Source organism: Labrus mixtus, chromosome 17 (genome assembly GCF_963584025.1).
Source record: "Labrus mixtus chromosome 17, fLabMix1.1, whole genome shotgun sequence".
In the NCBI taxonomy this organism is placed as follows: Eukaryota; Metazoa; Chordata; class Actinopteri; order Labriformes; family Labridae; genus Labrus; species Labrus mixtus.
In genome coordinates this window covers 1,413,627-1,436,730 of record NC_083628.1, presented here as the reverse complement: position 1 = coordinate 1,436,730, position 23,104 = coordinate 1,413,627, and the positions used below count along the sequence as shown (strand labels likewise).

The 23,104-nt window shown below is 43.6% G+C and overlaps 1 protein-coding gene across 4 annotated transcripts in view; it reads left to right on the top strand.

The window, feature by feature from the left end:
• mast4 (microtubule associated serine/threonine kinase family member 4) overlaps nucleotides 1-23,104 on the top strand; it is a 120,228-nt gene that overhangs the window by 56,019 nt on the left and 41,105 nt on the right. For 3 of the 4 annotated variants that reach the window (XM_061060962.1, XM_061060963.1, XM_061060961.1), the window contains exon 4: nucleotides 8,725-8,756. In XM_061060962.1, the coding sequence (XP_060916945.1) occupies nucleotides 8,725-8,756 (32 nt within the window). Of the gene's footprint in view, nucleotides 1-8,724; nucleotides 8,757-16,134; nucleotides 16,469-19,131; nucleotides 19,213-23,104 lie in introns of those variants that run through there. The other variant, XM_061060964.1, reaches the window with a different exon arrangement.

Sequence of the window (23,104 nt, the reverse complement as noted above, 5' to 3'; positions counted from 1 at the left end):
GCCCATCAAAAATCAGATATCTGAACGCCACGCTTTATACAGATGGAGAGTAATGCAATGTTTGGTCCAGAAACAGTTTTTGGATGAAGAAGAGAGGCTGCTGTTCCTCTTCTTCTTCTTCTGGCACTGGTTTTTAAATACAGTACATGTACTTCTTAGTTGGACAAAAATAGACACCCAACTTCAGGATGTGTTGTCTCAGGTTTCGTTTCATGTACTGAAAAGCTTTTAAACCATTTTGTAGCAGATTCTTTCCCCGAGTTAAACTTCTGGCACTTGTTGTAAGTGACTCCGCAGTTCTCACTGAAGTCGTTACTGATCCGTCTGTTCAAACTGGACCGGCATCTTCAGTGGCCGCCGCTCCTCTTTCGTCTGCAGCTGTTCATCCCGTCTGTCGTCTGAGTCTGAACATCACTTTTGTCGTTTACATTTGCTCCCATCAAACTTGAATGGACAGCAGTCCACATTAAACATCACTTAGTTATTCTTAAGCTGTGGCATCAACAATATGAGTTCGTTATTTTTCTTCTAGTGGTAGTTGTTACACAAGACAATCAGTAAAAGCAGAGGCTTGTTAACACATAATAATATATTCACAATCAGTTAATTTAGTTGTTAAAGGTGACATATCCTCCTCCTCTTCTTCAGTGTAAATAAGTCTCAGAGCTCCTCAAAACATGTGTGTGAAATTTCTTGTTCTAAATCCACTCTGATCCTGTATTTGATCATGTCTATAAACCCCTCTATTTCAGCCCTGCTCAGAACAGGCTGTTTCTGTGTCTGTACCTTTAAATATGTAAATGAGCTGTGTCTGACCACGCCTCCTCTCTGGAAGGGCTTTGGGTGTACTCAGTGCTTTCTCGCTCCATGTCCTATTGTTTACAGTGAGAAGGCAGACTCAGAGGGCAGAACAAACACCTAGCTGTGGGAGTGTCACCGACCTGGGGGAGGGGCTACTGCCCTTTGTGATGTCATGAAGGGAAAATCTCCAAACAGCCTGTTTGAGCACACATTTTCTGAAAAGTGGAGCAGACAGAAGACGGAGAGGATGGACTTTTCTCATCATTGGGGGGTTTGTAGACAGACATGGCAACTCTGAATGTCCAATTTACTTTTTTGGTTCTGTTGAGAGCGAATTGGTACCGAAAACTGTGACCCCTGTGAACTGCTGGACCCCTTACATTATATTGTCATCGTCAGTTTTGAATGGCCACGGTTGGTGAGTAGTTGTACTGTAACTCTTGTTGGTTTCCTAAAGTCCTCCGAGCAGACGGCTCAGGTTTGTATCCGACCTGTGGCTCCTTTCCCTCTCTCTCTCTGATTTCCAACTCTATCGTCTAGCTCTACAATAAAGGCACAAAAAGCCAAAAAATAAATCTTTAAAGTTCTCCCTGAGGTTCTTGAAAGGATATTAACGTCCTCTGATGGTTTTATAAAATGTGGTTTTAACTCTAATCTACATGGTCTGAAATAAGTCCAGATAATATCTGAGTTGTAAATGTTGAGTTTTTGAGTAACAAGTGGGTCGACTTGGCTGCGTGTGTGATTCTTCATTATATTTTGGCTTCGAGGCTCCATTGTCTTGGCATCTGAATGAACTCCTCATTAAAACAGAGACATCACCGAATCAGAAGACCGTTAACGCTCACCGCCGGTCTTCAGATTAATTGTTTCCCTTTTTTACAACTTTTGGACGAGGCAGCAGATTAAAGCTTTTACGACGGCTCACATCCTGCTACACGGAGAGATGTGGACGCCAAAACGGATCGAATCAGCGAAGCTTTCTAACAAGCCCGTGTGTGCTTTTGTTGTTGAATCTCCGCCTGCTGGCGTTGGAAATCGATACCTCTCAGATCAGGCCGGGCATAATGGTGGAAAATATCACTTCAGACGGGGGAGGTTTGGCTCCACTGCTGCAGGTGTCCGAGTTAATCAATCAGCTGCTTACGTTCAGTTTGGGTTTAATCAAAATCCAGGAGAGCAACGCTTTCTTTAATTCCCAGACTGTTTGTTTTCTACTTAAAGTCGATATATGCACTTTGAGACAATCAGTCCTTTAATGTATTCTCTGTCTACATGCTTTAGTGCACGTGTTGTGGGGCAGATAACCACCTCCATTGATCTCTGTGACCTCTCCCCCGATCTCCACTCGAGCCCTTTGACTTTGAAGAAGCGTTTAGATTAGACGAGGCTGAGAATTAATTCTGAGTAATGTCTTTAATTAGGACCCTGTTGTTTTTTCCCATGGCTGCTGTAAGGTCAGCTGAGGGTCGAGTTTATTCATGTAGCTCAATGCTCGGACAGAAATTGGGAAAAAGGGCTTTTGGGTACTCTGCGCCCTCAGCCTGGAATCTGTTGCAGAATGACTTAAAGCTCAAGGAGCTGGTGTCCTTAAATGTTTTTAAATCTAAAATGAAAGACCTGGAAGCAGATTCTATAGGATGTCGATGTTTTAGCTCTGAGTCCCTGATATGACTCATACATGGTTCTATTTTTAATCCAAAATGTTGTGTTTTGTAAATTGTACTTTGTCTCTCTTTGTATTTCCGTCTGTAACTTTGTGTTTTTGCTGCTGCCTGTCTTGGCCAGGTCTCCCTTGAAAAGGAGGTTTTTAATCTCAATGGGACCAACCTGGTGGTTAGCTCTGACACCTCACAGCGAGGAGGTTCCTGGTTTGAATCCCCGTCTAACAGGAGCCTCTCTGTGTGGATGTACTCTGGCTTCCTCCCACAGTCCAAAGACATGCTCGTTAGGTTAACTGCTGACTCTAAATTGCCCGTATGTGTGAATGTGATCGGGCTGGTTGTTTGTCTCTATACAACAGGGTCCTAAGACGCTGACTAGACTCTTCTCCTCTGTCGCCCCCCGGTGGTGGAATGAACTTCCAAACTCCATGTGATCTGCAGAGTCCCTCTGCACCTTTAAGAAAAAGCTAAAGACCCAGCTCTTTCATGAATACCTACTAACTTAATGATGATGGTCTCCATATTATTGATGATGATGATGGTAATGACGATGGTTTTTGTTTGATAACGACGACTTATAAGATGGTTTCTATACTGATTAGAGCTCTCAAGAACTGCCCTCAATGTTGTGCTTTGCCTCTGGTCACTTCCTGTCAGCACCTGTGTGTCCAATCAGACTCAAAGCTGATCGTTTGCTCTTACTGACATTGTTCTCTTTTTTCTAGATCCTTGCTTGTGTTGTTCTTACTCTCTGATCTACGCCGCTTTAGATAAAAGCGTCTGCTAAGTGAATTGTAGAATTGTAGAATTGTAGAATTGTATATGTCAGCCCTTTAAAAACCCCAAAACTTGTATCTAAATGACACAGGTACACAGTCAGGAACTGCTATTTGATTACAGTTTCATTAGAGTTTGTCGAGGACTGGTTTGTATCAAAAAGGCTCTTAAGGACATCCTGAGTGTCTGACTGAGACGCCAAAGGGCCGTGACAAAGCGTTGGTAATGAGAACTGGCTGCATAAACACACCCACCCACACATGCCCAGAGAGAGAGAGAGAGAGAGAGAGAGGGCGCACATCCCGACTCATAACTACAACAAACTGATCTGAATCCAGGAGCAACAGGAAGGGACAAACCGGAGGGAGCGTCCAGGATGTTTATTTGATATTATCCCAAAGATTCAACGTGTAGAATGGGTCTTTTTTTCTGCCAGTCAGCAGCTCACCACAGTCAAAGCAAAAAAGCACACGTTTGATGTTGAAATGTATGAAAATCCAAAATAAATCAAGGGGAATTATTAATGGGACCATTAGACACAGGCCTTTTAAACAGGAGCAGCCCCACAGCTTTGATGTGGGGACTAGAAGAAGGAAAAGTTGTTGCCAGAAGTCCTGATTTGACACTCGGCCCCCGTGGGAGAGTAAACTATCTGAGGAACGTTGTGTCACGATTTGTTTTATCTGAAGCACCGAGAAGATTACACGATAAACAAACGACTAAATGTATCAGGTTAACAAACAAACAACTTGTAAAGATGAAAGGGTTTCATGTCATCACTTTCAAGATGTTTTACCTGTTTGACAGCTTTTCATCTTGAGTTTTCAAAGAACAGCTGCTGATTTTAATTTAAACTTAAAGGAGCAGTATGTAACTCTGACCCCTAATGTTTAAAATGGGTACTGCAGTATAAATTCTAAACATTATAGAGAGCTGTCTCCCCTAGTTTGAGCACGTTTCTGCTCGTGGAGCTTATTAGAAACATGCAGAGGCTTTTTAGGTCGGGTACAATCACTTCTATCTGAACCACTTCTCTTGCCCGCTTCCATCGCTGCAACACCTGTTGACCTGATAACTGCTCTCATATCTGGCAAATCGAGGGGCGTCCAAAACGGCTGTGTGGTGGGGGGTCTTAAAACTGCCTACCTTCTCTGGTCCAAACAAATCCAGAGCATTCAGGAGCAGAATCTAAAGTTAGAAGGAGGACATACTGGCTGCTGCATTGTTGTCAGAGAAGCCAGCACTTCAACATGTTTCCTTAATGTCTGATCAGATAGTAAGATACCTTTATCATTTCACTCTCTACACATCTTACTGATTGCACAGAACTCCCGCCTCAAGGCTTTCTAGAAATCCTATTCAAACTTTAACCCTTGAACCAGACACTGACTGAAAAGACTGATTCAGGGTTTTTATTTAGTTGAGTATTTAAATTTCTCATTTAGGAGACGATCTGATCCAACAATGACCCGTTTGAATAATGAAGTTTAAGAAAAAAAAAGCATGAACAACCTTTAACGAGGGGTGTTGCTCATAAATATGCAACGACATCAAATACATTTTTAAACAGCTTTTGATTAATACCCACAGAGATCGAAAAAAAGAGTATTACAAGAACAAGTCCCATGACAGTCTCTGGCTGAATTAATTCCTCGGCCTGGTCTCGGCGCCGTTGGTATTCCAGCGGTGTGAATCAGTGTTTGACCGTGACATTGGCCCACAGCTCGGGGTCGCTCTCAGAGAAGAGAAATATCTGTGAGGGATAACGAAGCGAGAGGTGAAGACCGCTGACCACTGAAAAAAGAGGACAAAAAGGAAGTAGTCTTTTTATTACGTCTTCTAATGCCACCGAGGGAAGGAAGTATCAAAAACTCAATCTCAAGATTTCACATCTCTGTAATCACCAAACCAGAAATGTAACCATGACAGGAAACGAGTAAATCAAACTATTTTGATTCCAAGGTGACAAAAACGTGCGTCCGGTGTTCGTGCGTGCGTGCGGTACATGTAAGGGGAAGTATGTTATAAATCATTTTTTGTTGAGTTCTTGCATAACCTCAAATATTAGGAAAGCCAGAGAAATCCTTCATTTTATAGCTGTAACAGGACGTGTCTTGTCGTGGCAGCCGATATGACAGAGCCGCCATTACAGACACGACAGATTTATGGTTGCCATGGAAACATGAAACGGATGTTACGCCAAAGGCCGCTTCATGAGGAAGCGTGAGCTGCTCCTGAAAGCTGTTTCTGTTTGTGTTTTGTTAAAAACGTCATGTAAATTATACTCGGCTACATTAGCTCGTCTGTAAACATATTCTCTTCCTCACGTCGGTTTCACCCGGTCGTCATGACTACGGTCAACGCAGAGTTCGTTTTCATCGGAGGGTATTAGCGGGTGAATCACTCCCATGATTCCCCGCCAGCTTCGACGGCATCTTTTGTTATTTTTTGATTGAGAGCCCCCTGGTGGAGGAATTTACAAACTGTGCCTTTAAAGGACACCAGAACGTTGATTAAGTTTGATTGACAGCTATTGTATAGTTTTTTGTTTTTTTTTCCTTAAAGTCGTTCACTCGCTCATCCTGCATTCTTTTTTTTTTTCTTTTTTTTAAAGTTGATCTCTTTCTAAGGGCTCTGAACTTCTGGTGTTACGTTTTTTTTTTTTTTTAAATCAGCCATTGTTTGTCCTTTTCTTCTGGTGTTCATGTCTGTTCTGTCACGGCGGCTTTATTTATTCTAGGAGGATAAAAAACAAACTTTAGTGAAAGGGAGAGCTCGAGTTTGTATGCATCTCAGCGCTGTGCTTCATTAAAACCATGTCACACGGCGCACTGTGAATACGCTCGCCGTCTGGAATATCTCTCTCTCTCTCTCTCTCCCTCCCTCTCTCTCTGTCTCTCTGTCTCTCTCTCTCTCTCTCTCTGTCTCTCTGTCTCTCTCTCTCTCCCCCTCCCTCTCTCTCTCCCTCTCTCTCCCTCTCCCTCCCTCTCTCTCTGTCTCTCTCTCTCTGTCTCTCTGTCTCACTCCCTCTCTCTCCCTCTCTCTCTGTCTGTCTCTCTGTCTCTCACTCTCTCTGTCTCTGTCTCTCTCCCTCTCTCTCTCCCTCCCTCTCTCTCTGTCTCTCTGTCTCTCTCTCTCTCTCTCTCCCTCTCTCTTTCTCCCTCCCTCTCCATCTCTCTCTCTCTCTCTCTCCCTCTCACTCTCTCTCTCTCTCTCTCTCTCTCTGTCTCTCTGTCTCACTCCCTCTCTCTCCCTCTCTCTCTGTCTGTCTCTCGGTCTCTCACTCTCTCTGTCTCTGTCTCTCTCCCTCTCTCTCTCTCCCTCCCTCTCTCTCCCTCTCTCTCTGTCTCTCTGTATCTCTCTCTCTCTCTCTCTCCCTCTCTCTTTCTCCCTCCCTCTCCATCTCTCTCTCTCTCTCTCTCCCTCTCACTCTCTCTCTCTCTCTCTCTCTCTGTCTCTCTCTCTCACTTTCTCTCTCTCTGTCTCTCTCTCCCTCCCTCTCTCTCTCTCTCTCCCTCTCTCTCACTTTCTCTCTCCCTCCCTCTCTCTCTCTCTCTCCCTCTCTCTCACTTTCTCTCTCTCTCTCTCTCTCTCTCTCTCTCGCTCTGCTTACTCAGAAAGCTGTCAAAAGTGTCAGGCATCAAACGCATAAATAAGCAACTCATTACCAGACGTTCATTTCACTTTATGTAAATGTTTCTCAGACGCTCTCGTTAATTCTTCATGACAAAGTGTCTTTTTCTATGAATTATCATTTTCACCTTTCAAATATAAATGTTTGCCTCATCTCAGGTTTTCACACTGTTCTTTGCTGCGCTGTCATTGGTCGGTATGCCATCACTGTAAGTCACTTCCTGCTGGTAATTAGCGCTGTGTGAGCCGCGGTCATGTCTCCTAAGGAAACCCCGTGCCCTCTGTGTTCTGTAGTCAGCGGGGGGAAGCTCGACATTAAGCCCTAATTGATAGCAAAGGGAGAGAGGGGCTTAGCACATTTTCTGCTGACTGGAGCAGCCGATGCACATCAAGTCAATGTCCTCGCTGCGTGAGACAAAAGGACCTCGCCCATATCAGGTTGTTTCAGGACAGTGGGGGGGGGGGGATTTGTAGCCCCCTAAACAAAACTTAAGCCTGCTGATTTATTGGTCGCTCTTTCAGTTATGTGAGCTGCAGAGGTTTGCATTTGTTTGCATCACGCGGCTAATATAAAAGAGCACAGGAGGAAATGTTGTAAACGGTGATAAAAAAACAACCTGCTTCTGCTGCGAGGCGACGCTGTAATTAAACAAACGGCTGTGTGAACCCTCAGGAGGATGTGGCTGATGTGTACACGGCGTTGCTGTGGCCTCGTGTTGGAATCGCATTGCTTCTCCTTCCATCGTGTGGCAGCGACGCGTCAGACAGATGCTGCAGCGTGTTGGAGCAGCTCTGATGTAGTTTTCACTTTGTTTGTTCCTGGCAGCTGTCAGAGAAATCTGAAAGTGTTTTTAATGAAATGTGTGATTTGATTTCCATGATGGAGCACAGCACACGTCCAGGTGTTCTCTTTACTCATTACTGAAGCCTCAAACAAGTTCTCTCTCTCTCTCTCTCTCTCTCTCTCTCTCTGTCTGTCCATATGTGACTGAAGTCGACTTTCTTAAAGGAACAGAAGAGTTTTCTAAAAGTGTTCAAACAAACCATGTTTAAAAAGAGGGAGCGATGTAAGACAGCATGCTGTCCACCTGCTGTGTCTTTAAGTTTACTAAAGTTAACAGTCTAACTTTAAACCCAAAGAGGCGCATCTTAAATAAACTTACAGCAGCTTCAACATATTCCTTACCTCCCACTTCTACAGTGTTGTTGAACATATATCTGAGTAACCTGAGAGTCTACTGACCCACAACATGTGAAATAAACCCATCCAGTCTGTTTGTTTGTGGTCTGCATAAGTCTTACAACACAGAGAAAAATGCTCCGTTTCAAATTTGCTCTCCTTGTGATGTCACAGTGGGATTCTGCTAAAAAAAATAAAAATCCCCTCCCCTCCCCTGGTATCTCCATCCATGGACTCCACCCCCAGACTAGAACAAAACTTTTGAGCAGGTCAGCCATTTTTATTCTCGCTACAGAGGAGTGATGTCTACTGGGAAAACTCAGGGGGCGGGGCTCATTGCATTTAAAGAGACACACACCAAAACGGAGCGTTCTGAGAGAGCTGGTTTCTACAGGGTCACAAACCTCCTCTGGTGCTTGATTCATGTTATATTTTGACCACAGCACAGATGTTTCATTTAGACCACAGGGGGACTGTTTGAAAAGGTGGAGGAGGGGGATGATATGTCCTCTTTAAAGAAGTGGATCCAGAATTGAAGGCAGAGCCCCTTTAAATTCACTTTAAATTGTAAAGGAATGAACGCTCTAAAAACACAAGAACATGTTTTCACTTTGTGAGAGTTTATTATTGAAGTGTTTGTACTCATCACTTTTCTCTTTTCTGTTACAGAAGGAGCTGAGTCTTCCGAGAAGAGGCAGTTTGTAAGTACACACGTCTTCTTTTACGCTCTCTGCTGAAAAACACAAACTGTGTTTTCATTGGTTAGTTTTTTACAGTGAAAACAGTTTTCACATCGGTTCAACAGGATGCTAGTAGTTTTCTTCACATGTCCATGTATCATGATCGGTAATATATCGTAGGGTTGTGGCAAATACCCAGAGTCCACACCGGGACTTGAACCGGCGACCCTCTGGTTCCCAAACCAAGTCCATGCAGACTGAGCTACTGCTGATTGGTGGAGTGCGCCGTTACCATGGCAAAATAGTTGCAAACTTTTGTCTTGATCACTGCTGAAGAAGCACCAAAAAGTAGAGAAGTTTCTCTTGAATTCTCTCCGTCAGTTTTGAAGTAGAATTTTATTTTTCAGTTTTGTCAGAACATTTCTGACTGTCCTCGTCGGGCCGTCCTTCTCTGCTCTGTGGTTTATTCACAGTCAAACCTTGACATCGATTTTGTTTCACTTTGCTACAATGAAATGGTTGAAGAGAAATATTTACCCATGACACCTTGCTGCTCCTCGCTGGCGCCCCCTGCTGTAATAGAGGTGAGCCGTCACTAAGTCTCTCCTGTGAGACTGCTGCAGATTTCATTTAGTGCCATGGCCTCGATGGGCCACGGTTACCATAGTTATTGTAAAAGGACGTGAGCTTGTGTATCGCTTTCACACCGCAGGTCACAGCTACACATTCACACTCTGATGACAGGCTGAGTTAAGAGTCCATCATTAACTTATTCATTCAAGTTCAGCGGGCAACTTGGGGTTAAGTGTCTGCACGAGCTGGGGATCGAACCCCCGACCTTCCAGTTGAAAGGCGGCCGACTCTACCACTGAGCCACAGCCGCCACATTACTCATGAGTTTTCAAAAAGTTTGAACAAGTTTGTGGCTCAGAAAATTAGAATAAAAGATCGACAAATATCAAAATATAATGCATGATGTCTACATCTACTGGACTGTGGATGGAGTCAGAAATCAGGAAGGGGGGGGCTGGTGGAACTGTTAGTGCGCACGCCCCATATGCGGGCGGGCGGCCCAGGTTCGAATCCGGCCAGTGGCTCCTTTTCCGCATGTCGACTGTCTTATCTCTTCAATAAAGGCACAAAAAGAAATGTTTAAAAATAAATCAGGAAGAGAGAGAGAGTGGGGAACGATGGGCGGGAAAAGAGCCACAGGTCGGATTCAAACCCAGACCGTACGCCTCCTAACCACTAGGCTACCGCGCCCCCTACATTTACTTTTACTTATACTTACAGTGTTCAGCATTCATCTGTGAGTCCTGACACTCCTGGGCATGATTTAGAGAACTGCTGGAATTAAAAGCTTTTGATGATAATTTGCCGTCTCTGGGACGTCCAGACTTCTCTACACGTCCTGATCCTCTCATCACAAAAAGAACAAACGTCTGGGAAAGGACGGTAACCCTTCAGACGCTGTCGAGAAGGTGACTGAGTGTTTCTAAAAATGCAGAGCTCAGACTCTCTGAGCTTTCCCTGTGACAGGGAGCCATCTGCTGAACATTCGATGTCATTAACTTGCTGCTTGCTGTCAGCGTCTCAGTTAATCACCAGCGTTTTGCCTTTTTCCACACCTCGACCCAGACGGTTTATTTATCATTGCAACATCTTTCCCACAGCTGCCAGAGCGATGACCCTTTTTCAGACCGTCTCGTATGTTGCAGCCTATTTATAGTTTGACCTTCATAACTGGAAGTCGTCTGTTGGCTCCAATTAAAACGCTGCAAATCAATCATTTGTTTGTGTTGGCAGCACATGGAGTGTTGGATCTTATTCCTATTTCTATTTCTCGCCATCAGCACCCGAAACACAGCCGGTCACAGTTTGTGAACGAGGCTGAAATGTTGTCCAACTCAATCAGCTGCTTCTCCGTGCAACGGGATATCAAAGAGGAACTGTTGACTGAAGGTTCTGTTACGGGGAACCTTTAAGGGGGTACTCACTTCAACAGATGTGGAGCTTATGATCGCCATCGCTGAAGATTGTACAATTCACTGATCAGACACTTTTTCTCCAAAGAGACGTACATCAGAGAGTAAGAACAATACAAGCAAGGATGTAGAAAGGAAGAAACAACATCAGGAAGTGAATACAAACAGCTTTGAGTCTGATTGGACACACAGGTGCTGACAGGAAGTGACCAGAGGCAAAGCACAACATCGACAGCAGTTCTTGAGAGCTCTAATCAGTATAGAAACCATCTTATAAGTCGTCGTTATCAAGCAAAACCATCGTCATCATCATAATAAAGAGCTGGGTCTTTAGTTTTTTCTTAAAGGTGCCGAGAGAACTCCCATGATTCCCCGCCAAACTCTTTTGTTATTATTTTGATTGAAAGTCCCCTGGTGGCAGAATTTACACACTGCGTTTATTAAAGGCTTTATATGCGATTCTTCACACTTAAATGTAATAGAAAATCAGAGTCCTAGCTTCACTTTGTTTACATCGCCCGGACGGCCGGCTGACTCCTCCCCTCACGTATAAAAGTTGTTTAATTGAGGGACTAGAGAAAAGAAGAATAACATACTGTACTCACTGCTTAACTGTGTTTCTAGATCACGCTCATTTCAGGTAAATTTACATGCAGTGTGAAGATACGAGCATAATAAAGATCGCTAGCATTAGCATGCTAACACAACAATGCAGCGTGAGTTGTTTTGGTTTCATGCTGGTGCTCAAGGGCGACACCTGCTGGATCAAAATTTGCATATAAAGCCTTTAAAGCTTTCTCCATGTTTCAGCCGCGCCTTTAAACATTTATAATCAACGACATACATACTGTATTTGTCTCTAAAAAAACCTGCAGATATTTGAGTGACAAAACGGCTCATTGGTTTCCTCAACAGATGATTTTTAAAGTTTCAAACACACTGGCCCACATTCGTCAGCAGCATGTCGCAGCCGACTCGTTAAAGATTTAAAGAGCGGCTCGTCTTGCTGTCTCTTTGATAAATATCTCGTGTGTGACTCCTTGTGTTCGGCCTCGGCAGTGAAACCAGCAAATCGACTTCTCGGCAGAATCCCTCTGCCTCCAGAAAATCACTTAGAGTCGCTCTCTCTCTCTCTTCTGAGAGCTGCACCGCTCTCCTCACATGAACTCTCTGATGAGGAAAACATATCTCTGGGCTCGTCCTACTTTGCTCCTGCAGATCATTTCCTTTATCCACTGTGACTCCTAGGTTCAGGTGTCTTCATAGTTTCTAACAGAATCTCTCCTGAATAGAGACATGTGCATGTAGAGGTGATGTTAAAATACAGTTTCATTGTGTGTAAAAAGACTGAACTGTCTGCGTCCTCTCAGTGGGAATAAGGAGCAGTCAGAGTGCTGGTGCAGAGATCGATGGGGCTCTTTTCCATCAAAGTAAAAACTGATTTCAAATTAATTCAAGCTGAACAATAGAAGCTCCTCTGCACACTGAGCTGTTCGACCTGGAACGTTTTTCTCATCACAGGTTGTCTGACACTTTTATGTTATTATAAAAAAAACCTTGTTGAGTCACCTACTTTTAACAGAAGCCACAAAAAAATCACAGTATTCACCATTAACTCGTTGCTTATTAGCATGCTAATTAGTTGCGTATTGGCTGCTTATTAGTCATAAGGCCTTTTCGGGCCGCAGGAACTTCGTCATAGTTCTAGGAACTTTTGGAACCCCTCCCCCTTTTTTATTGATTCCACACCGCAGGAACTATGAGCTTAGAACCCCGTTTAGAGGAACCTTTTTAGCCCCTGGGTCAGATGCTCTCCCAGCTCCATGGCGGTGTGAATGCAGACAGAAACAAAGTCCCCACGGTGAGTAGTTCTCAGGGAACTCCCTGGTGGATAGTTCCTCTTCAAAAAGGTCCCAGAACTGTTCGAAGTCCGAAAACACAACCATCCACCAGGGAGTTCTCTGAGAACTACTCACCGTGGGGACTCTGCATCGCATCACCATGGTACCTACTCTTAAGCATGACCTAAAAAGGTTCCTCTAGACGAGGTTCTAGGAACTAAAATAGTTCATAGTTCCTGCGGTGCAGAATCAATTAAAAAAGGGGGAGGGGAACTAAGAAAATGTTCCTGCGGTCAGATAACGCTTCTACCTTATTCTACATGACCACAGTCTAGAGCTAATGGGCCATTAACTAAGAGGATGAAGAGTTTGGGCTGCACGTCCGTTTTGTCTCTATGACAACAGTCTCCATGACAACAGTCCACTGCATGACCGACACTGCTCTGTCGCTTTTTTACTGTTTTCAATTCTTGAGATTGTTTTTATCCCCTCACTGTGAGGATCAATCGGAGGACGCATGCCCTCCAACTTTGTCTGTACTTCTAGAGAGGGGGCGTGGTCAGACACAGCTCATTTACATATTTAAAGGTACAGACACAGAAACAGCCTGTTCTGATCAGGGCTGAAATAGAGGTGTTTATAGACATGATCAAATACAGGATCAGAGTGGATTTAGAACAAGAAACTTCACACTCATGTTTTGAGGAGCTCAGAGACTTATTTAAACTGAAGAAGAGGAGTGTAGTATGTCACCTTTAACATACGGGACATGCTTTAGGTGTACAATACAGATTCACAAATCAGGCGGAACTCTATTGCTCCTGGATTAGAGAGGACTTCAACATTTGGCATGTCTTATACTTCTTTACTTAATATATGTTACGTGTCTTATTTTGAATCTTTTTTGCTTCACTGCCTTCTCTAAGACCCGTCAGAGGGCAGAGGTTATTACCTCGGCGCCCTCACATACTGTAGCTGGGGTTATGCCTCGTTGACTTTCAGAAGAAGGAGAGAAAGTTCTTGGTGCAGGGAGGGTCCAGCTCCGTTCACTGACATGAAGTCATGGGTCAGAGGTTTCAGATTCTGCAGCTCTTGAACTAACCAGGCCTCCTTTGATTGTCAGATTTTTATCCTACTGAGTTCAGATATAAGAAAACTAAGATGATGAGTTTTCTGCGCCCTCACTGGCAGCTGCTTTAAAAGACTTCTGAACTTTCCCCGACTGCACACCTGACGTTGCTTTTTACAGACTCTTGACCTGCTTTTATTGAGGAACAACTCGGCCTCTTCTCATGCTCCAGTTCCCGCCTGCTGCGGCTACTACAAGTCGTGTGCTTCATGCGAGGTTTGGTGTCATCTTCAGGGGCAGTTCGCTCCTCAAACACGCTCATAGTGATAAAGAATTCATTTGAGTGTCGTCTCTGCGGCCTGCTTTCTGTACTTTTACCGTCTTTCAAGGTTTTGAGGGTATCTTCTGTTTTAAACTTATGACCTCTGTTTTTATTTTTTTTAATTTTTTTTAAATGAATGACAAACATGCACAAAAAAACGTTGCAATGAGTCCAGTCAATTGCTCTAGTCTAGTCTAACCCTTTTTTTTGGCTCAGATTGTGATTCAAAATTAAAAAAAAAAAAAATTTAATCCACGCTGGACTCCAGGAACAAGTTGCAGCATCTGTGTGACATCACTGCACTTTGACCTTTTGGACATTTCAGGAAGTTGATTTTAACCCTCGGCTTCAAACGGCTTCTTCTACCTTTTTAATTTGTATCCATTTATATATGATGAATTATTTTAGTACATTTAAAGCTGTATTTTAATGCACCATATTGTTTCTACCTTTTTAACTCTTCTTACTGTAATGACCTTTCATCAGTCATTCCATGTTTTTTATTTAGAGTTTGTTGTCCGTCTTAAATCGCTTCTTTAATTAGACTTCATATCAGGGCCCGACCGATATCAGATTTTCTGGGCCGATACCGGATATTGATATATCGGCCGATATCTTAGATCCTTAATACTTAAGACTTTATTGTCCCAATGGGGAAATTCTTTTTCACAGCATCGTTACTGTCCAAACAGACAATCCCCACCAAAGACCATACATACACAAAATACAGAATGACACAAACAGAGTTACAGTCAGGAGTTCCCTCTCTGGTCTGTTCAGTGAGACCTTTTGTTCAGGTCCGCTTAACAGGAGGGATCATGCTCCTCCTGAGGCGACCCTCTGCACCTCAGGGCTCTGTACCTCCGTCCTGAGGGTTCAGGGGGTGCGTTGAGTGTTCAGTGGATGTGTGATGTCCTTTTGTAGGTTGCAATGCATGTGAAGATCTAACTTCGGTCTGTAGAGATGAATATAGAAATACACAATTAACGTTTATCCCTAAAATGCAGTTATCAAACACTTGTGGAAAAGATTTATAATGAAGACAAGATGGTCACTCAACTGGAGAATAACTGTGCATCTGTGTGTGTCACCGCTTAACACTCTACAGAGTGATGATGCTTGTTGTAATCCATATAGCGCCCTCTGCTGGTGACAGAGAACTGCTAGTGTAATCTAAGAAACTCAAATGAAATGTATTTGACTGGTGAATAAATCTAGAAATATCAGCGCATATTTGCCATAAAATTTGCCGATACTGATAGTCACTGGATATGCTGATATCGGCTGATACTATCGGCTGGCTGATTTATCAGTCAGGCTCTAGTTAAGATTGTAAATGCAGAGTGCCTCTTACTATGCGGCTGCTGCTGACTCATTGCAAAACATTCATTCTCATTCAACTCACTTAATGTGCATCATTGTTAAATCTCAGTTTCTGAATCCGCCTCCTCTTGTGTCATGCAGCAGTTTATCCTTTTGGACTACTTCCAAGGAGTGACTCATCGATTCATTTTTGACCTATTAGGATCCTGTTTGTTTGTCAATCGAGCGTCTGTTTACGATAAGTGTGGATGAAAAGCATCATGGGGGATTTTACTCTTGGTTATCTGTAGCTTCAGGGGGTCCTCTAAGCCCCTGCAGGGGGCTCGGACAAACTGGTGCATCATCATGTTTTATTACTGTGGTGTTCAGTCAGTCAGTCAGTCAGTCACTTGTGTGCTTCTCTAATCTCAGCACAAACACTTTCTTCTTCTTCTCCCTGCATTGGATCAACCTCTTCTACTTGCTTTGTATTTCTGTGACGTACCGACTCAAAGCCAGGTGTGAGTGCATCCTGTCCTGCAGCACTGACTGATGTGGACTGGCAGGTAGTGCTGCATTATGTTTTTTTTTCCCTTCTCGGAGATGACATCATCCCCGTGCTTGTGGTGACATTGCATCGTATGCTAGGCGCCTGGCGTTAGCCTCTGTGAAGGTGACTGCGTGCAAAGGGAGCAGGCAGAATGTGGATTTAATTTATTGCATTAATTTCTGCTATGTAGCAAGTCACCAGCTGGTGGGGGAATAGCTGCGACACTGGTGGTGCTGCTGCTGCTGGTGGGGTGGGGGAGTAGAGGGGTGGGGGTCACAAATGTGCATGCATTTGAAAGAGCAAGGGGGTGTGTCCAAGGGGAGGGAACAAGGGGTATTGTCCTGCCTCCTTGCCCTCCGCAGGCAACTGAGGATTTCATTTGACAGCTTCAAGGTGGAACGTGGAAAGACCAAAACAAGAACACCAGGCCCCCTCTCTTTATTTCTTATTTTTTACCCCCTCCTTCCTTTTCTGTGAGGGGGAGAGGGAAGCAGTCTCATCGCACTGTGGTGGCTGGGTTTGGCTCTTTGTCAGTGCAGGGAGGGGGGGGCGGGAGGCAGGCAGGCAGCGTGAATGCATATCATGACCACAATAGAGCAAACGAGCACAGTTCAGCCATGAAAGCCCAGCGGGAGAGGCTGAGAATTCCAGGGCTGACGCTAGAGTGAGTATTTTTTTTCCTCCTGTTCCTCCCTGCAGCTCCATCTGTCTCTGTGTCATATTTGTTGCTGTCTTTCTCTGTTGCTCTCTCAGCTCTCTGTGCAGCGTTAGCATTAGCAGCAGCAGCAGCAGCATCTGCAGCAGGAAGTCTTAACGTCAAATCCTCCACGGCTAGGCAACAGTCGCTCACTGCCTGTGTGTGTGTAATGTGTATGTTTACGCATTTATGTTTTCATGCACGTGTGTGTGATGAGAGGACAGATAAGCAAGTGCTGCAACATGCTTTATTTGTTGGTGTGACGGATGTACACTCTCACATGCAGGAAACACACACACACACACACACACACACAGAGTCACAACACACCTATAGGACGAGTGTTTTCTGGATGTGATCAATCAGCAGTGAGTCACTGTGTGTTTACATGCTCGCGTCTTCCTTATATCACAGCCGTTTTGTTTGACACAATTCATTTTTTTTTAGGTCACCGAGGCATTTGTCATGGTTCCCTCTCCGTTTGCGGCTTAAAAAATCGAGAGTGCATAATTGGGCTCTATTAAAAATGCTTCTAAAACAACTCAGACGCAGATTGTATGAAACGTGTATACAGATAAATGCTCAACGTTTTTTTGTGTATTTCCAACAAATGCATGAAAAGACCAAAAGCAGCATCTTGCTTCCTTCCTCTTCCCGAGTGTGTGTGTCTGTTGTGTCGCCACAAAGCCCACGGGTTTCCTTCTGAAGACGTTAATCTTTTTAAAATGGGTCACAAAAAAATTAAAATACACTCCCACTTCAAAGCAAGTACCTTCGTAAAAAAGAGCGGCAATTTAAAGGCAAATGTTGCCCCAAAAAAATGGGGGATCCGCTCCGTTCATCAGCTGATTACGATACATTTAAGTTGTCTTAAAGCAATCTGTCATCAAGGAAATTTGATTTTCATAACGGCCGATAAATGTGGAGAAGGGGTCGTCCCGATGCCAGAATTGTAAATGTGTATCTAATTAGAAACCATGGCAACACAAATCTCCAGTGTTGGGTCACTTCCTGTTTCTTAATGCCTAAAAAATTGCAAACAAACTCTTGCACACCGCCCAAGTTTCACAATAACGTTGGCACTTTGCAATTTCGTCGGCGTCACCTCCTGGACCCGACTTGACTCGAGGAATGTCGGCATTTGCCTTCTCTCTCTCTCTCCCTCTCTCTCTCTCTTGCACTAGAGTGGAGTCCCACACAGCGCTGTAATGGGGCTCCGCCTTCTTCTGTCTTAGTGCATTCATAGTGATTCCGCAACAGCTTCATTTTGTTGTCCGGTTGTGTCACATGGCGTTATGCAAACAATGGGAGCTCCGAATACAAACACACGCCCGGCGGTGCAGAGACGGGATCATTTCCCCCGTCCCCCCGTCCCCCCGTCCCCCCGTTATGCTTCTGTGACATTCACAGTGAAGGTGAAACGCAATCGAGGCGGCGGTCTCAATCAAGCCTAAAATGGGGCGGTCTGAATATCGGGCTCCCCTCGCCATACCTTTTCTACTCTGATAATCCGGTGCACACATGCCGACGCAGGAGCCTCATTCGTCAGCTGAACTGTCAATCATGGTGGTCACTATGGTAACACTTTTTTTGGAATCAAATAATTATTTAAAGCTAAACTTCTTAAAAACACAAAGTTTGAGGGAAATCTATTAGACACATATTTTGACCAATGTCCTTCCGGTTAACATGGAGGAGGCGGAGCTTGTAACCTATACTGCAGCCAATCAGTAGGGGGAGCTCCGACCGTTTTGGCTTCACCTTTCGGGAACGGTCATGTCGTCCATCTTTTTATACACTCTATGGCTGTTTTCAAAACCGCCTACTAGCAGTTCGTACTGGTTTGGCCAAAAAAAAAACATGCATCAGACCAGTCTCCCTCGCGTACTGTTTCCCACAATGCAAAGCACCAGGTCAGAGATTAAAAATGGCGGACAGCAACGTCCATCGCAACAGATGAAGCACGTCTACTTCATCCTTCACTTTAAGGTCAAAGTGTTTGTAACTTGATGGTAGGATCAGTGAGTTTTGGTCTTTTCTTGTTAAAAAAAACAACAACAAAAAAAAAACAGAGAAATGTAAAAAAAAAAAAAAAAAAAGAATCTCTCCGACTCGTCCTCTAAAGAACGCTCTCTGGAGCGCCACTGCAGTAAAAGTTACTCACCTCTACATGACCTGACGCTCTGCAGTGCCACTTTAATCCGTGACATCATGGAGGTAAAAAAAAAAAAAAAAGTCCTCTGGTGTGAGGAAACTCGCTAATCTTACCACAAGAACCCGGCGTAGATTGTGAAATTAGGTTAATCTGTAACTCTGCCGGATAATCTGCAGCTCACGTCTTTAAAAACTGAGTCGAGAATGAAAAAACTGCGTATTGAAGTAGGACGACCCTCAAAATTAAAGCAAACGATGCACAACCATGCAAATGCGTCGGGAAGCTCTTTCGGCTTTATTTAGTGTTTCTGACAGGTGTTGTTACTCTTCATGATGCTGCTGTCTTCATCAGGGGGAATGTGTCAGAGCTGCAGGTGTGGGTGGAGGAGGGAGGTATGGGGGGGGGGGGGGGGGGGTGTTTCTGTCCTGTGTGTGATAAAAAGACAACTATTCACTCCACTCCATTTAACTTCCAGCCTCACTCCTCGAAGCTTGAGCCCCACTCCCACTAGCCCCTGCAGCCCGTGCAGCCCTCTGCACGCCTTTCATTTCTGGAGGTAAGCGACGGCTTCTTCAGCCTGTTTTGTTTTTATTTTATTTTTTTAGTTTCGGGCCTTCTTGGTGCATGTTTGAGCCTGTCTCATCTCCATTTGGCCTTAGCTCACAGTGTTCAGTCCGCCCTCCTAAAAAAAATCATGTGTGACATTGAAAGAAGAGGACACGGTGCTTATATAACGTGGATGGTGTCACCCCCCCCTTCCTCCCCCCACCCCCCCATCATCTTGCCCCTCTTTCTCCGCTCCCAGCTTTATGCTCCTCTTTCATGTGCTAAGTAGGATTTGTGGCGTTTGCTCTACATCAAAGTGAAGACGGCTCTGGATGCGTCTGGATTGATTCATTTAGTATTCAAAAAACAGACGTTTTGGATTCATCTCTAATGGTTTCCAATCTGAGCTTTAAATCTTAGCGTTTTAAAAATCTGTGCACTTTTTGAGTTTACAGATTATTTCATGAACATCGAGACTTCTATCCTCTCGTCTGCGGGCTTGATGTCCGAGATAACACCCGGCCCCTCTCCTCGAACTTGCCCGCCAAGAAGCTGTGAAACTGTTTTGTTCCTGGTTGAGCTTCGTTTCAGTTTTCACTCAGAGGTCATGGAGGTTGAAGCCATCTCTTTGCTGCTAACTAGTGTTTATGTAATTACTGTACGGCCGGGCGAGAGGATAAAAAGGGACCCTGTAACCTTTTGAAAACAGGACCGAGTGAAGTCGTTTCTTTTGCACATTAATTGTGTTTGTGGGATCAGAGGTAGTGCCAGTTATGATGCGTTTAGATGTTGTTGTTGTTTTTTTGAAAAATTGACAAGGCCATCTAACTCTCCATGACACACCTCCTTAATCCACACAGATATAAGTGATTACAGGGATACGTTTGCACAATACAAGCATGGTTTCTGAAGGAGCATTATGAAGCTCAACGCTGGAAGTCGCCATATTGGAAATGCTGATTCGATCTAATTTCCCCTGAGGCGGGCCTTAAACCTACTCGCACACAGCAACAAGGCGCCCAGGTTTCAGGTTCCTTTGTACCTGAAACGGTAGATTTGTTTTGCAGCTAGCGAGACAGTGACATGCAACATGACCCACAAATTAATAAACAAAAACAACACGATTTACAGCAAGATTTGTAGATCTAGTCACCGATTTGGATTTTTAAAAAATGGAGTTATAAAAAGATCTCCATTCAGTTTTTAAGACATTATAAATGGATCCCATTGCTTTGGAGCAGCCTCTAGTGGACACATGTGGAACTGCATTTATTTGCACTTTTGCTTGGGCTTCATTTTTTCAACGATGGAGATTGCAGATTAATAAAAGAACAATAAAAGCTTCTTTTATCACCTTAAACTTAAAATATGGTGTGAGAAGCCTTCAATAAGTTCATTTATTTCACAAACTTATTTAACAGTGTGTCAGTGTGTTTCCTTAAAGCTACTACACAGAGTTTTTAGGTGGGTATAAAACACAAAAGCAAAAGAGACCATCAGCAACAAGATTCATTATTGCCGTATTGTAGTTTTTAAATCTTTAAAACATTTTCTGTGTCTGTACCTTTAAATATGTAAATGAGCTGTGTCTGACCACGCCCCCTCTCTGGAAGGGCTTGGGTGTCTCTGTCTTTCTCGCTCCATGTCCTATTGTTTACGGTGAGAAGGCAGACTCAGAGGGCAGAACAAACACCTAGCTGTGTGAGTGTCACCCACCTGGGGGAGGGGCTACTGCCCTTTGTGATGTCATGAAGGGAAAGTCTCCAAACGGCCTGTTTGAGCACACATTTTCTGAAAAGTGGAGCAGACAGAAGACAGAGAGGATGGACTTTTCTCATCATTGGGGGGTTTGTAGACGAACTAGAGACACATGTTAGAGTTAGAGGAACATGGAGAAGAGGATTTTGCATCGTATGTGACCTTCAACATTTTCCATTGACATTCACTGAGCCATGTTTCCATCCAGGCAGCCATACTGTGTCTTTCTGTTTTCTTGACAGAAGTCTTAACCTCCTCAAAGATTTAGGGATCCTCATATTGTAAATGTTTTTTCTGTTTAACTCCACACTTGGACGTTTATCAAATGCACCTTGATGCACTTTATTTCACCTTGAACATGTTTGAATGTGATTTTAGTCGACGTCTGCAGCAGCTTCTTTTAAAAATGAAGTAGAACTAAATGTCTAAAACATTCAACAGAAAAAGTTCTGACATTTCGATACATTTCTGTATTTTCTGTCAAAAGAAAGTAATCTCCAAAGTCTCTGATCTCTGCTTTTGAGACACATGTTGACATGAAACTGTTGGAATAAAACTTTGAATTGTTTTTTTTTTCCTGCCGCTCATTCAAACCTCTTGATTTGGACGTTTTATTTTTTCTGTATCAATGAAAAGCCTGAAACACCCACGCCGTCACCTCCTGATCTCCTCTTGTTCTGCTCGGCTTTCATACACAGTCAAGTGGAGCTTGCATTCAAGTGAGTCAGCTCCAAACAAGACCGGAGAGATGTGGTTTTTTTTCATTTACTGACACTTTTCAGTGTTTATTCCATCTTGTACCCAAACACAGAGTTAGTTTTTTCAGTCTATCTTTTTTGTCCTGATTCAAGATTAAAAACAACTTTCAGATATTTAAAGAACACTAACTTGTATGTGGACCATCTCTTAAAACATTTACTGTATATATTAAAGTGTGAGGCGATGTTACGGTGACCATATTTTCAAACCTCAAAATCTGGACACTTTAATTTTTACTGCAAACACAGATCAGTGACCTGCACTGATCACACGAGGTGGTCGGTAAAGGCGTCGTCTTGAGCAGCTCCTTTAAGTTGGTTGTCAGCGGCGTTTGCCTCTCTGTAGTAGATCGTTACCAAACTACTTCCTGCGTTTGCTAGTGTCAACATGGCTTTGCGTGTCGGCATTTCCACCGTGGGCGACTGAAATCGGTCACCTGCAGTGTGTGCAAAACGCAGCTTATTCATTGGCTGGTACTTTTTGAAGGGAGCTGTAAATCGCCTGGAGCTCTTTGGAAAACGCTGACTTCCTTCTGCCTACCTGTCGTTACTCAGCTGGCCCTGTTAGCATGATAAGCTAGGCTAGCTTAGCAACAGTTGCAGCCCCAAAATTGATTGACACATGCTCAAGAAAACATATTTATATTTTCATTTCATTGTACAGTGTTCCCCTTTGTTATTTTTTGTATTATATCTTTTATTTATTACAGTGTATAGCTTCTGTACAGTTTATTTTAATTTACTTAGCTGTTACTAAAATTTATATATTTTATTTTTTTAATTTTATTCGTACTTTTCTACTCTTTTTTTCTTATAATGCTATTCTATTTTATATATAATTTTAACTTTTTTGTAGAAGCTGACTTGGGGAGAAACGCACGAAAATGTCCAATGTAGCTGTGCAAATGGCAACAAACATCTATTCTTCTCTCAGATTAAATCATAGTTGCAAGCATGGTGGATTGTTTTGGTTGGTTAACATCAGGACGGGGAAAGCTAAGAACCGGGACATATTAGTGTTTTATAGATATTTATGGGAATTTGGGACAAGGATAGTCCCGGTCAAATCGGGGTGTATGGTCCCTCTAATGTTCATCTACCTTTTAGTCAGCAGCTGATTGGTTACTGCGTCAGTGTGAGGACAGTAACCCGTGATGTCACACTGGTTTTGCTCTTCATGCTGCTCTGTGCAGGTTTGACTTTGAACCTTGTGAACCATCGTTTCTAATGTGGAGCGCAGAAACAGAGCAGAGCCATAATTAGAGTGAAGGCTGTCACACCGGCCTCTCTGCAGAGACACACACACACACACACACACACACACACACACACACACACACACACACACACACACACTCTTCATCATGACTGAAATGGTTTCTGTCA